This window comes from Balaenoptera musculus, chromosome 18, assembly GCF_009873245.2.
Source record: "Balaenoptera musculus isolate JJ_BM4_2016_0621 chromosome 18, mBalMus1.pri.v3, whole genome shotgun sequence".
Lineage (NCBI taxonomy): Eukaryota > Metazoa > Chordata > Mammalia > Artiodactyla > Balaenopteridae > Balaenoptera > Balaenoptera musculus.
Window position 1 is genome coordinate 13,600,811 of NC_045802.1, and position 15,001 is coordinate 13,615,811.

At 35.5% G+C, this 15,001-nt stretch overlaps 1 protein-coding gene across 1 annotated transcript in view; it reads right to left on the bottom strand.

The window, feature by feature from the left end:
* TRPC4 (transient receptor potential cation channel subfamily C member 4) overlaps nt 1-10,932 on the bottom strand; it is a 117,112-nt gene extending 106,180 nt beyond the window's left edge. Inside the window, 3 exon segments of the mRNA XM_036831463.1 lie at nt 10,557-10,855; nt 10,858-10,911; nt 10,914-10,932. Coding sequence (XP_036687358.1) covers nt 10,557-10,855; nt 10,858-10,911; nt 10,914-10,932 — 372 coding nt within the window.
* Nucleotides 10,933-15,001: the final 4,069 nt, after the last annotated feature.

Sequence of the window (15,001 nt, forward strand, 5' to 3'; positions counted from 1 at the left end):
ATGCACTTTATCCCAATATCCAGATCACTAATGGTAATATTTTACCATGTATTTGTGACGGGTCTCCAATGGCATCTAATGACCTTCACCTCCTGGTATTCATGCCCTTCCATACTGAATCAGGCTGATCTGTGTGAGCATTAAGATCATTTGAAAGTGAAAAAAAAAAGAATAATGTAGTGATTCGATATTGCTCGTGCTTGGCACAGATAGTAAACACTGTATGTGTGTTTGTCCCAGATAACCTTTAGAATCTCTTCCAAACCTAAGAAACTACCTATGATTTTAAGAAAAGCAGTTTCATTTTCCATTATTTTTATTATGAAGGGGGGTGTGTGCTTGCACAAGCCTGTGTGCGTGCATACGTGTGGGTGTAGACATATCTGTGTGTATCTGTGTGTGTACATGCGTATGTGTGTCCCTCGGTATCTGCAGGGGATTGGTTCCAGGACCCCTGCCCTGGATTCCAAAATCCGAGGATGCTCAAGTCCATTATATAAAATGGCATAGTATTTGCATGTAACCTATGCACATCCTCCTATATACTTTAAATCATCTCTAGATGACTTCTAATACCTAATATAATGTAAATGCTATGTAAATAGTTGTAAATACAATGTAAATTCTATGTAAATAGTTGCCAGCGCAAGGCCAATTTAAGTTTTGCCTTTGGGAACTTTCTGGAATTTGTGGGGGGAATATTTTCCCTCTGCCATTGGATGAATCCAAGGATGATGCAGAACCCACAGGTATGGAGGGTGTACACACACACACACACACACACACACACACATACACTTGTTGGTATTGTGAGGTTCACAAAGTAGGGGAAAGTAATACTATTTACATACTTTCAACATAATATTCTAAGAGGTGTGAAGAGGTGTACAGGATATGATGGTAGCAAAGAGAGATGTTTAATTCGATCAGGGCTTCATAATTGATCTCACACATAAATAGGAAAAGGATTTGTGTTGTCTGCAAAATAGCATCCTCCAGTCTGGGAGGGTGGGTCTATCTCTGCAGAGTCTCAGCCGTCAGGTCCTCTCTGAGTTCCTCAACCTCTGTGTCAGACCCAACCACAGGACAATATTGAAATGCAAATGGCTTGACCTGTAATCACCTCCCTCTTCCTAGCATTTTCTCAATGTGCCACCAGCGTGTCCTTATCACTGCCAGTTGTTTCCCACAAGAATCTAGGAGAAATCGAGGGAATGAGATAACCAGTTTTGTTAAATGTGTCAGAGTAGCATTGACATATATACACTACCAAATGTAAAATAGATAGCTAGTGGGAAGCAGCCGCATAGCACAGGGAGATCAGCTCGGTGCTTTGTGACCACCTAGAGGGGTGGGATAGGGAGGGTGGGAGGGTGGGAGGGAGGGAGATGCAAGAGGGAAGAGATATGCGAACATATGTATATGTATAACTGATTCACTTTGTTATAAAGCAGAAACTGACACACCATTGTAAAGCAATTATACTCCAATAAAGATGTTAAATAAAAATAAATAAATAAATAAAGTTTTACATATCTGAAAAAAAAAAAAAAGTACTAGAAGATTTGGTCAGGAGCCTCTGGCTGAAGGAATTTCAGGATGATCCCGAGGAGTCAAGGACCTGGAGAGATCTTTCTATGCTGCTCCAGGACCAAGTTTTGCTCCTAGGAGGTGGCATGTTCTGAAGGGCTGAGAGTGCCAGACATCTCATGGCCAAAGTAACCAGGCAGTTTGACAAAGGAAGAGTAAAGTCCATGAAAACAGAGAAGCCTACACTCAAATCTCCCTTGGGCAAGTTATTCAACTTTTCTGAGCTTCAATTTCCTTATCAGTGTACTGGGAGGAATCCATTAAATAAATGTGAAAATACATACCGGGCGGTCAAAAAAAACCAAGTTTGTTGTATCCCCTACCCATGTACTCATGCATTACTCCTCATTTAAACCCTATGATTTAATAACGACTGCTTCAACTATTGTTGAAGATTCTAAAGCTGGTTTTAAAGTCAGCAAGTAAGCAGTCTGCAATTGTAGAGTCCACATTGGTTGCTGGAGGGGAGAAAACAGTTTAAATCCTTAGTTAGTGATGGTGACTTTGGGTAAGTTAACTTTTTATTTTTGTAATGGCTATAATAAAGAACATATTACAAAGATTGTTATGAGGTTTAAACGAGATAACAATGTAGAATGGTCTTAAGAGAATGCCTGGCACACTATAATGCTCAATTATTATAAACAATTTTTATTAGTATCCCTTGACCTACCACCACCATGGTAACATCTAATAGAAATTTACAATACACCTCAACCTATTTACTTTTTCAAATTATGTATTGTTTTTGAGGAAAATTACAATATACTACTAGTTGAGGATTCTCTGATATTTTGGACAGTGGGAAATAGACATAGTATAAGGTCTGAATAAATGCATAATTATTTCTAATTTATACTTTATTCATCAAGATATTATTGTACTAAAAATTCACAGTTTTACCTAGTAGTGCTTAAAAATTAAGCCTGTATCTCCAAATCAAACAAATCTATATACTTTTCCCTGGGAGAGTCCAGAAACTGAAAAGAAATGTTGCAATTAGGTTACACATGTGACAGGGTTGAAGATTGTTCAGACTTAAACCCACCCTACTCCTCCATCATCATCTCATTTATGGGAAGAGAGGTTATGCATCCATTTGGTAAATTTGTAATTATGAATTTCTCTTACTCTCCCAAAACTACCCACTCTTTCTGGGTGGGTTTGAGCATTCTCTGAGAAGGCTAGATTCTACAAATCAGCTCTTACATGCTCAAAACTCACAGTTTGGAATTACTGTCAAGTGTTTCTAATACCTGATTCAAACATTAGAGACTTGGAATACTGATATATCTAGACATTACTTGAACCAGAAAATTATTGCATAAAGAATAAATTGTGGTAGTAAAAATGACAATATTTTTTCTTTCTAAATGCTTGAAAATTGGTTCTTGAAAAGACCATTTAAAATTCTACATTACTTCAATCCTCACTTTCTTGTGTTTCAGATATTAAAGCAATAAAAACTTTACTCACTTTATATCTAATCAGAGCAGAAGTAAATATAATAGGTTGAAAGGACATTTTAAAAACAGTTTTGAGACATTCTAATCATAATATATATTTTTTAAATTCCTAATTATATTAAAACCTTATCTATTCAATGAATTACAATTGTTGTATGACATCATTTTTCCTCAATGATTAATTTTTAAATTATTACAATTAATGAAGTTCAATTGATATACTGCTTACTAAGACATCAAGTTATTATTTTTAGATTTAATCACAACATTTATAATGGATTGGGGGGTATTTAATAAAAATGACCCCCAAAAATCTTTTCACCAAAGCTCACATTTGAAAGGCTAGTTTCCGTCTCTCTTATTCTAACATAAACTCACTCTTCACACCAGCAGTAACACTTCACAATGCATTTGCTTTGAGGAATTTTTAGCCTCTTCAATGCACATATGTATTTTTAATTAAATTGAACTGAATACATGTAAAATACTCAAATGACATCAAGGTGGAGGGATTTGCATGTACTGAGCTCTTTTGATGCCAGTGACATTAGTGTGTTAACTATCCAATCTTTACAACAACTTGGCAAGCAGGGACTCTCATCCCCCTCTTATTTCTGAGAAAGTTGAGACTCAAAAGCCTCAAATAATTTTCCTGAGATTATAAAATAGGATTTATAGACACATCTTTCTCTCTCTCGACTCTTTTCACTATATCTCACTCCTTCCCTGTCTACAAATAGAGAATAAGGGCCCTGTCTTGTATTTTCTTATTGTGGTGTGGAAATGCCTCACTGCATGGAGCTCTAATGCTTGAGATTGTTTTTTGTACTTTTTTTCATTTGAGTTTCAAAAGGAGCTAAAAGCTTTTTGCTCTTGTGGGTTCCAAACATATTTAATGATGATGATGATTACTTTTACTTTCATAATAAGTGTGATATGCTGAGAGGAAAGAACAGAGAACATGGTTCAGGAGAATTACTTGTCTATAATTTGCTGGTCTTCAAGAAGAAGAAAATGTCAGTGTGTATTATTTTATGAGTCAGAATGGCCTGTTATCTTAATCCACTTCATCATATTAACAGTGTAACATAGTCCGTCTTTTAAAAATTCTTCCATTTAGGGCAGAATTATTCAGATTTCTTATGATTGCCAATTGCCAGTTGACTAAAGGCAATCTAGGCTCTGTGTTGTAATAGCATTTAAATTCCCTGCTGTGGAATAATAAGACTCAATTTAATTTTTAGACTTTCAAAGTACTTTTTAATAAAAATTACTTTATATTGATTTCTACTTTACATTATAAAGATCATATTTGGGGATAATTTTCAGCTTTTTCATATTAATGGTGGATTTAGACAATATTATAAACATCTTTCCTATTGATATCCAGATATAAAGAAAGTATAACTGATGATTTATCTAGCTATGTCTCACAATAGGATAAGTATTTTGGGGGGAGAACATTTTTAATACTTTACTATAATTCTCTCTTGTTCTTGCTTTTACTCTCATACTCTCTGAATTTTGATAGTAACCAAGATTATGGTTATTATACATTTATTTAGTTTCACTTACTGTCAATATCCAGGATGTAACAAAAGCAAATAGAAAGGGGTAACCTCAAGTGTTTAACTACTGAGGAAGCTGAAATGTTTTCATTCTGCAAGGGGCAGCTCTAAAGACTAGAACAGATAGGCTGTCTTAGCATATACAACATTTAATAGGGACCATATGAAGTTCATGGGACTGCAGAAGGTAAATTACTTGTTCTGAAGTCCAGTGAGGAAAATCAGATGAATGTAAGAGATAAAAGTAAACTTTATCTCTGCCCACTAGCCAGGGATATATTTATTAGCACTCATATCAACTAAAAAATGCCCTTTATTTTTAGTCAGCAGGGTATATTTTGATTTGGATATATATTTGCATTAACCTGCTAATGCCAATCTCCTATTTCACCCTTTGATTTCCTGAGCACATAATAGGTACTGTTTCTAAAGTCACAAATTGCATTAGAACATCTACAGAAATTATTTTTTAAATCCCCTATGTGCACTGAGATGGAAAGGGAAAGGGTAAACAGTTAAATTCTCCTTTGCTCTCCCTGAACAGGGTTTCTATTTCCAGTAAGTGCATTTTTTCAAATGAAAATGAAGTCATGCACTCAAGAAGGTAAATTGCCAGTGCTGAACTTCTTTTCAGTGTATATTGTATTATTCATATATTTGTTTGTCAATAGGAAGGCAGAGAATATGGCATAAAACAGTAATAACAGTATATTATGTTATTACATGTCACCTTATAAAACACTTTCACAGAATTTTAACACCACCAGAATTAAGAAGCAAGTAAATTAATTCTATGATTCCAATTAATAGCCAAGAAAACCAAGGCTCAGAATGATTTTCACAGGCTTGTCCTGTTAGCAAGTGTTGAACAGGACTAGAAGTCAGCATTTCTGTTACTCAGCTCTGCTCTTCCCTGGCATTTCATAGCTTCTAATGACTTCTAATGACTCAGTATCTATTGAGCCACTAAATTATAAATGGCATCATAATGTTCAAGACAGAGACACAGCCTAAATATGTACCTCTAGAGGCTCTTTTAAATTTATATAACCCATATCTTAAAGTAGCATTATTAACTAATCAGCTAGAGCCAGACAATGTGGTAGTTATCTTCTGACTCTTGAGTTCCAGCAGTGGTATTTCCTGGTTTTGTGATTGGAGACGTGTCACTTACACCTTTTTGTGCCTTCATTTCCCCATCTATAAATGGGGAGAACTAAAGCACCAACCTTCACAGGATAATGTGAAGATTAAATGAGATAATGCAAACAAAATTCTTACCACAATTATTGGCATGGTGACAAGCTCAACGAACGTTCATCATTCAGACTATCTCCAGGTTGGTTGCTAGCTATTAATTTATAGATTCTTTTGGTTAGGTTAAACCCTAAAGGCCACTGGGTCCATGGTTCCTTGCCCTCTTTTGTAAAATGAAGTGGCTGGATTAGATGGTCTCCAAGATTTCCAAGATCCCTCAAAATTTTAAAATCTGGTACTCTTTTTAGCAGAGCTTTCAAACCAAAAATTTCTTCAGTTGAAATACTCTAGGATCTTAACTGTTGAACTGATAAGTAATGTTTAGCAAAGTATTTTTCCCAAAGAAGGGAAAATATAATAAATATATTAGTGAAGTTGGGAAATTCTCATACATTAAATATCACTTAATCATTCATATTTAATCTAATTATTTGAAATCTCCTTAAAGTAAGGTTAGCATGGTAGAGTCCAGCACACCTAACACAAGGTAGACAACTATAGGTATTCTGTAACTGTCAACATCTTCTAAGTCACTGGTTCATAAAGTGTTGTCTCTAGACCAGAAGCATTAGTATTGAATATCACCTGGGTACTTGTCAGAAACACAAGTTCCAGTGACCCATTCCAGACCCACTGTATCAGAGACTCTTGGGGTGGGATCCAGCAAACTACGTTTTAACAAGCCCTCGCAGAAATTTTGATAATACTGAAGACTTAGTACTATGGTCTGAGTGAAGAGTGAAAAAGAAAGTTCTGTTTCTGCTAAACATTTACCGAAGCAGCTAAAACTGAAATTGAATCTGGCCTTAGAAGATATCAAAGAGAAAGGTCTGCTAGAAATAATTAGAAGTCAAGTAACCAATAAACTGACTAAGAAAAGGGGCTAAGAAGCCACTGTCGGTTATTCCCTGTAGAGAAATAAGATACTAAGAAGGTTAAAGAAAAGTTTAATAAAATCATCAGAGAGTATCAGAGTAATGATTCTAGCAAGAGAGCAGCCCCAGTAAGAAAACATAATGTTCCATCTTCCTGCCTAGTGTGGAGAACTACAGGTTCTCCGTGCTGTCTACTACATGAAAGAAGTAAAGTATTACTCTTTCTATTTTTTATAGTAAAGATGAAAATAAAACACTAAGAACTCAAAACCCTGGTTTATGAAGAAGTACATTAAATAGGGAAGGAAATACTTAATGATCTATGCCCACCTATTTATCTGGCGAAACCTAAATATCTTCATTAGATGCTGCACTGAGAAAAGTTTTTAACATACTAACAATCATAATCATTTAAACAAGATATGATGGAAAGGATAGACAATCAATGTCAGGGTGATAGGAAGACAGGTGATTTTATGTGTTTCAATGTCTTCCCTATCATCTGTATATCAATCCCAGACCCCTTTCTTAAGTCCAAAATTTCTAATTATCGCCTAGATGTTAATGTCAATAAATTGAAAACTGAGTATATCCAAGCAGGTCTCATAAACCCTACTTATAATCTCTATCTCAGTTAATGGAATTAACTTTCTCCAGTTATAAACCTTAAAACATAATATTTTGTATTTACCAAGTCCAGTCAATTTAATTTAATAATTACCCAAGGATTTATTTCTCTTTCATCTTTTCCATTGTGATCACCTTTATTCATATTCCCATGATATTTTTCCTGTTTCTCTTCACAACTAGACCCTAGAAAACAGGAATGATGTCTTCTCCCCAGTGCCCGGGCTAAGGCCTGACACAATAAGCATATGCAAATTGTAAACTGTTCCCTGGTGAATGTACTGGAAGAGTAAACAGATTAATCTGAATTCTCAAGCCCCCATGATTTCAGGAGGCCATCACACATTGCATCTTTTTTCAGGAGAAAGAAATCAATTTGTGACAAATTTGTAAAAGAAGACTGTACTTCCTGATCCACGTCTGTCACATTTTAAGTTCTAAGTAAGTGTTCTAATCATCAGATTTGTATGTTTTTTTATATTAGATCCTCTTCCTTGACTCATCTTAAGACAAGTTATGTTTATCTTGTCCTCTTGGATATTAGTGTTCTCAGGTTTTAACACTCGGCTTCAGTGACCTCAACAAAATTAATGGTAATGTGTTCCAGGGTCTTTGGGGGAAGCCCATGAGACTGGAAATTAGGCAAAAATAGTAAACACAAAATGGCTTTCAATTATCACAAGAATCATCTAAGGAATTACAATTCATGAGAGAAAAAATTCCTGTCAAGAGTTTATTGTTACCTATCAGACACTGGCTTATGGAAATTGTTATTCCAAACAAGGTTGGCCATACTTAGGAGATGCATTATCTAAGTAGGTCACAGATAAGCAGCCAAGCTCTCATGGGGTTTGTCTGCCTTTCCTCCCCCCAGCAAGCCCTGAGGACTTCTTTTATGTGCTATACTGTATACATTTCATGATGTAACAACCTCACTTTTATTGTACAAGATACCAGGCACTCTGAGGTAGACTGGAGTTGCTCTTTCCAAATTAGAAAGTTCAAACCAAAAGATGCAATGTTTTGTTGATTCTCAGTGCCTTCGCTGAAGAGGAATTCTAGAATGCGCAAATAGAAAAGGAAAATTCTTGGCTTACAAACTGATACAAGAGAAATCTTCCAGAAACACATGGCCTGGGATATTTCAGACTCCTGGCAGATTGCAAACCTTTACTGCCATTTATTAATAATCAGGGTTCAGATCAAGTGCCTCTAAGAAGCCAGGACCCACTTGTCAGACTAGAGTTTAGCTCAGAAGTTGAACATCTTCCAGCAAACAATCTCATAATAGCTGATATCTTCTCCAAACACCAAATTACTTTGGCCAGCACAAATGTCATTGACTAAAGAGACACTAAAATGTTTGGTCACTGTTCTCTAGACAATAGAATTAAGAAGGTTATACAGTAATAAACAGGGAAAACACAATCGCAACTTTGTTCTATAGACTTGTTGCAACCTCAGATGATCTAGGCCCACAGTCCCAACATCTGTCTTATGGTTGCCCTTATAGATATGAAACAACAGGGTGTACGATATAAGATCATTGTTATTAGGAAATGCAAATACTTTAGGGGTTTGATTGTGGAAGGAGTTTCAAAATCACGTGGTGCCTGGGAAAGTAGAGCCTAAAATTACACAGATAAAAACACACTCTTACTCATTCCTGTCTACATATCCTGTGTTCCTCTAGTGGTGGAAAACTGCGATATAACATAACATATGCCTTCAGAGATTACCATTACCTAACCACCTCTGTCAAGGTTACTACAAGTTTGAAAGGATAAATGAAAGAAGCAAATCCTTCTATCAGGAAAGTTTTACCAATATGATGGGAAGGTATCCCAAACAACTGGATATGAAACAAAGAACAAAAAGCTAGTAAAGCAACAAGCAAAGAACTATTTTCATTGCGGAGTGTTGTTTTATCAAAGTTTGGGCTCAGGTAAGGGAAAGGGGTGCATGGTGGTGAGACATAAGAATGGGCCATAGAACACGAAATTCTGGGGAGACTTTTTCAGGAGACACCCAGCCATGAAGTTCTTCTCCTAATCGTGGTGGGGATTCTGATCAAAGTCCTACAGTAAAGCAAAGATAATAGTAGCTATAGGAGAGCTTACTTTAAAGTAATGTAATGTCTCTAAGAGTCCATCATTTGCAGAAAATGTTTGTGCCTTATCAAATAGAACAGAAATTGCTAGAGCTGTAATAACACACATTTTTATAAGATTTTACTTTAAAGGACAGATTTGAGCCACTGAAGTACATGCAATGTCTCTGCAATTAGTCAGTGAGACTTGATGCAGGGAAGTGAAGAGTTCAGTGTGAAAGGATAAAGGATCAGAGAGACGATTCAGATACAGGGCAGTAACAAAGGGAAGGATCCAGACAGACAAATGGGAAAAATAGAAAATAAGGAAAAAATAGATTCCTTATTCGTTTCTGTCAACGATTTCTCCACTTCCTTAGTGGTAAAAAAATAGGGAGATAAGAACAAAAAATAGGAATAAAACCACATTGTATTTATAATTGTGTGCCATTTTGGTTTATTTTCTACCTGTGACGTTAAGATACAGCTACATTTTGCCATTAGTAAATTTGATATAGTTAAGCCTACAGTCAGAGTTCACTTACTTTTTAGTTATCTTTTTTTTTTTTCCTGCTTTTTAAAAATTTAAATCTCAATTTAAAAGAATCTATTGGAGTTTGCTAAAGAACAATATCAGAATTATATGTACAACTCACTTCTGCAATAACATGCAGAATTCCAGAACAGGCAAGCAGGTTAAAAAGGAAACTAGCAAAAGAATTCAGCCGGTCACTGTAGAACGTCAGAAAATGAAGCACGAGAGGAGAAACACCCACACGTACTCAGTAGCCCCCCCGAAAACATTATTGACCATTAGATAGAAATGTTTCCAATGTATGGAAGCCACCATAGGCTACTTTTGTTTTGCTTTGGTTCTCACTAAAGTCTGATTAGCCAGGTGGTAGGAGGTGCAGGTGGCGGTGACTTTTGGAGAGTATAAAATGTGTACTTAGCAGTGGTTTTGTTGTCATAATAGTTCTGATTTCAAGGCTAGCATTTCTTAAAATTTGGAGGAGAATGTGACCATCCATAGAAACCTTCTGCAAGTAAAATAAACTAAAGCCAGTAGTATTTTTGCACGTACCTGTTTTTCTCCACTGGGCTTCTTGTGGTTCAGTAACAGTTCTACAGCTCCGACAACTTCTTTCCTGATGGCGTGTAATAGAGCATCTCCAACATAGACGTTACAGCTTAAGAGTAGTTCGATGAGCTCCAAGTTCTCATTTTCGATTGCAATGAGGAGAGCAGTTCTTCCAAGTGGATCGACGCAATTAATATGATTTTAAAATAAAATTTCAGCTTCCTCTAGGGATTTCTTGACACTTGCCTAATCTCCCTTTTCCACGGCGTTCAAGTAGGCTTTCTCGGACGGTGAGAGCTCTATTCTGCTAGGACTATCCTGAGAGGGATGCGGTCTCTGTAGGGGGCATTAACATTCTTTTGTAATAGAACTGAGCCATGTTTATGCCATGCTATTTCTTGGTCTCTGAAAGTGCAAACAAAAACCAACACACAAAAGGAATTAGTATCAGCACACTTTTGAATGATTATGCATCGCATTTAACACCTCACAATGAGGCCAATAACAACGATGAAACCGTAATTATTAAGTGAGAAGTTATGTTCCCTTTAAACATGGAAATAGCAATAATTATTCAGTTATCTAGAAACACAGGTTTCACAGTCTTATTAAGAAGAAAGAGAGGCCAGTACTGGCACGTTACTTATAAAAGTTACTTTAAAAGTGACATCTGTCAGAGGTTGCACCTGTAATTTTTAAAATTATTACAAAATTTATCATAAATATATATTGTTTTTAACAGAGAACCTTGAAAGTCAAAGGCTGTATCTCTGGGGTCCCCAAACTGGACCAGGGGTTTTCAAGAATGTCAGGCACTGTCAGTTTTGCTCATCATGGAGATGCTGTTGAGATTACAGAATATCAATATCTGGGCAAAATGTTTTTCACTTTCATTTCTATTTTTAATGTTTGTAAGAACTGACGTTACAGTTACTGTGAGTTAATGATATTAATGTCAATAAAATATCATACTGAGCCCGATGAGCATAATTTTATTTTTTTCCTCTTGTAAGTAATTCGTTGAGGAAGAAAGAATGTGTACCAATGATATTAGTTATCAAGATGAGTCTAGGCAATTAAATTTCCAGCGGAAGCATTTAGAAAAGGATTAAATATATGGTTTATTATGAAAATGCTATTTTCTTAATTCTCTTACCTCCATATCATGAAACAATAAACCACAAGGCAGGAATACATTTACTGTAAAATGTAATATTATTTTGAAGTTACAGTAAATATACAGTTTGAAGATGAGGAAATTATTTCAAGTAAATAAGAGATTATCGTCTTTAAAATAGATTTAATAAAAAGTCCGATTGTCACTAGAAGTCTATTACTGATTTGGTTATCATCTTAGCGATACAAACTTACTGAAAAATGTATTCTGTTTTGAATATAATTTCTTTACTGCCGTTAGGTCCTGATTTCATACTTATGGTCTGAACTATTTTATTATTCTATGTCATTTATATTCAACCCACATGTTTACTTACATACATTCACTACATCAAATTAAAATGAATGGGGCCATTCTAAGTACCTGAACATGCATATTCATCTAATTGATCTTTTTAGACCTAATCATTTTGTAAGTAACTTAACCAGATTTGAATAATGCTTTAACTGTAGCTTGAACATGCATTGCATAACAAACGTGCTTATATTTAGTGTAATGTTCTCAACTTGGGAAAGTATGCATTGTTTGCATGCTACCTCAATTTAACAGTAATTTCAGTTATCAAATAGTTAAGTTTTATTTTTGATGTCCAGATTATGCATCATGATTTTCTCAAATATCTAGGTTCAGGATCTAATACACAAAACTGCAATTCCATAATTTCTTCCTTTCTGGCGTTAGTATTAGATTCAGCACTTTATTAAGGCCTCTTCATAGACTAAGCAAAAAGTGGTAATCCTATAACCCAGAATATTTTTCTCAAAATATTTCACATTTTGTTAGTCTTGGTGTTTTTAAACGTTATAATGGCCAACTATATAGCATTGATATAAATTTATTTTTACAATTGCAGACAAGTGTGTTGTGAGTTTCTTTAAATAGCAATATACCTTTTTAGAGGAACATAAAAATTAATACTGGTGTTCAAATATATTAATTTTAGACATGCAAATTGCTTACTTGAAGCTTGATTATAATTTTCAGTATTTAGACAATGCATTAAACTGACTAGAATAACGGGAACAAAATTATATTATCAGACAACAAAGACAATTTAATAGTCCTCCAGTATAACCCAAAACTTCAAAAATCAACATCATTATTATGTTACATATCTTTTTTAAATTTTTCTGATCCCAAATGCCCCATATATGCATCAGTGGTAACATTCTAAAATATTTGCCTTCGGAAGGCAACTGTTCGCCCACTCCCCAGCACAACTTTTCTATCCATGTCAGCATCCATGAAAGTGTGCGGGATCAAGTTGTGGTTTCACATGGCAATTTTATCCCAGACTATAGTGTAAGTCTTCATAATGATAATAACCGCCATTTATATTCTATTTCAGCAGTATACATTCTCTATTACCTCACTTTGTCCTTACCCATGGCTCTTGGAAAAGTACGTTAATTTTCATTTTCTAGAGTTGAATCCAAGGTTTCCCACCAACAATATTTTTGCTTAAGACTAGTGTTTCATTGTAGTTTACAAAATACAGGTTAAAATGAAAGTGTGAACATACATACACATACACAGTATCAGAAATTCATGTGAATTATGGCTCAGTCAGGATTAGGAATCAGCTTAGAGGATGGAAAAACTGTATTTCATTTACTTTGTTTTATTAATGATGGTATCATATAAAATATTAGACAGTAAACAGCATTTTTTTTAAATTTATTTTTTTATTTATTTATGGCTGTGTTGGGTCTTCGTTTCTGTGCGAGGGCTTTCTCTAGTTGTGGCAAGCGGGGGCCACTCTTCATCGCGGTGCGCGGGCCTCTCACTATCGCGGCCTCTCTTGTTGCAGAGCACAGGCTCCAGACGCGCAGGCTCAGTAATTGCGGCTCACGGGCCCAGTTGCTCCGCGGCATGTGGGATCTTCCCAGACCACGGCTCGAACCCGTGTCCCCTGCATTGGCAGGCAGATTCTCAACCACTGCACCACCAGGGAAGCCCAGTAAAAAACAGCATTTGACTTCTCATTTTCAGAGTATAAGATGTTGGTGACAACGAAGGGATGGAGGACAACATAGCAGATTACTGGAGAATTTGTGCGAGAGGTAGGGGTCACATAATGAGAAGTTAGAATTACTAAAATCTATTTCATTTAATCAGATAACTACCATAAATGTAAAACTATGTAAGTTTCAAAAAAAAAAGTAATATGACATTGAGAGAAGAAAAGATATATTCTACTCAACGTTGTGTTAAGATGTGAATTGGGCATGAGACTTTCCATTAGATAACCTGTCTCTCCATCTATAAAGTGAGGAGAAACAACAACGATGAAGGAATGGGTGAGGAAAATCAAAGAGTTAGTGCTGAGAAAGACCTTTTATCTGCTGTCCTCTTTTAACATCTTGAATTTGATAAAAAAAACAAAACAAAACAAAACAAGAATTCATGTTTGGAAAGCTACATGGATTTGAAATATACTTAAAATGTAAATACATAAAGTAAATAAAATTTAAATATTTACAATGGAATAGTAAAACATAGAGAAAGAGAGAGAGAGGGGAAGAGAAAGAAGGAAGGTGGAGCAACGCTGATTGATGGCTAAAAACTTAAGAAAGTCAGGAAGAGTATATAATTTTTCAGTACATCCACTTGTCCTTCTGGGTTACTTGATGCAGTGATACTAACAGAAGGACAAAAATCAAGTTTAACATTTGAAAACTGATACACGAATGTAATTGCAAGGAGAAGCCGCTGATAAGGCTGACGGCTCCTGAGCTGACACTCTTATCAGCAACAACGGAATTGCTACTGGATAGAAAGTCTGTAAAACACCAGGGATCTCCCTGAAGCAAATATCTTGACCTCAAATGTGGAAATAAAAGCCTGTTTCTGATCCTGCACTTTCAGAATAAACTTTCTGGAGGAAAAAGATGTTTTTTCCCCATAAATTACAGAGTTCAACAGATCCTTTGATTTCAATGCCCCCTTTATGACACATAAGCCGGAAGTAAAATGGTTGCTTCATCAAGTTATGTTTCAAAGACTTGGAAGAGAAATGGGATGTGATGAAGAAAAACTCAAATCCCGCGATGTGAATTCTTAATGAACCCAACATTTATTTTCCCTAAATATGTTTGGGACTTAAGAAACAAAACTGTGGGAGAGCTTCACCTTGATATCAATCCCAAGAGAAATTTTAAAAAATTGTCCCTAGATATGAAAACCACAATCATCTAAACAACATGAAGATATGCAGGAAAACAAAAGTTCCAGATATTTATAGGGTCTGAAGGCATATTCCCTAAAGGAT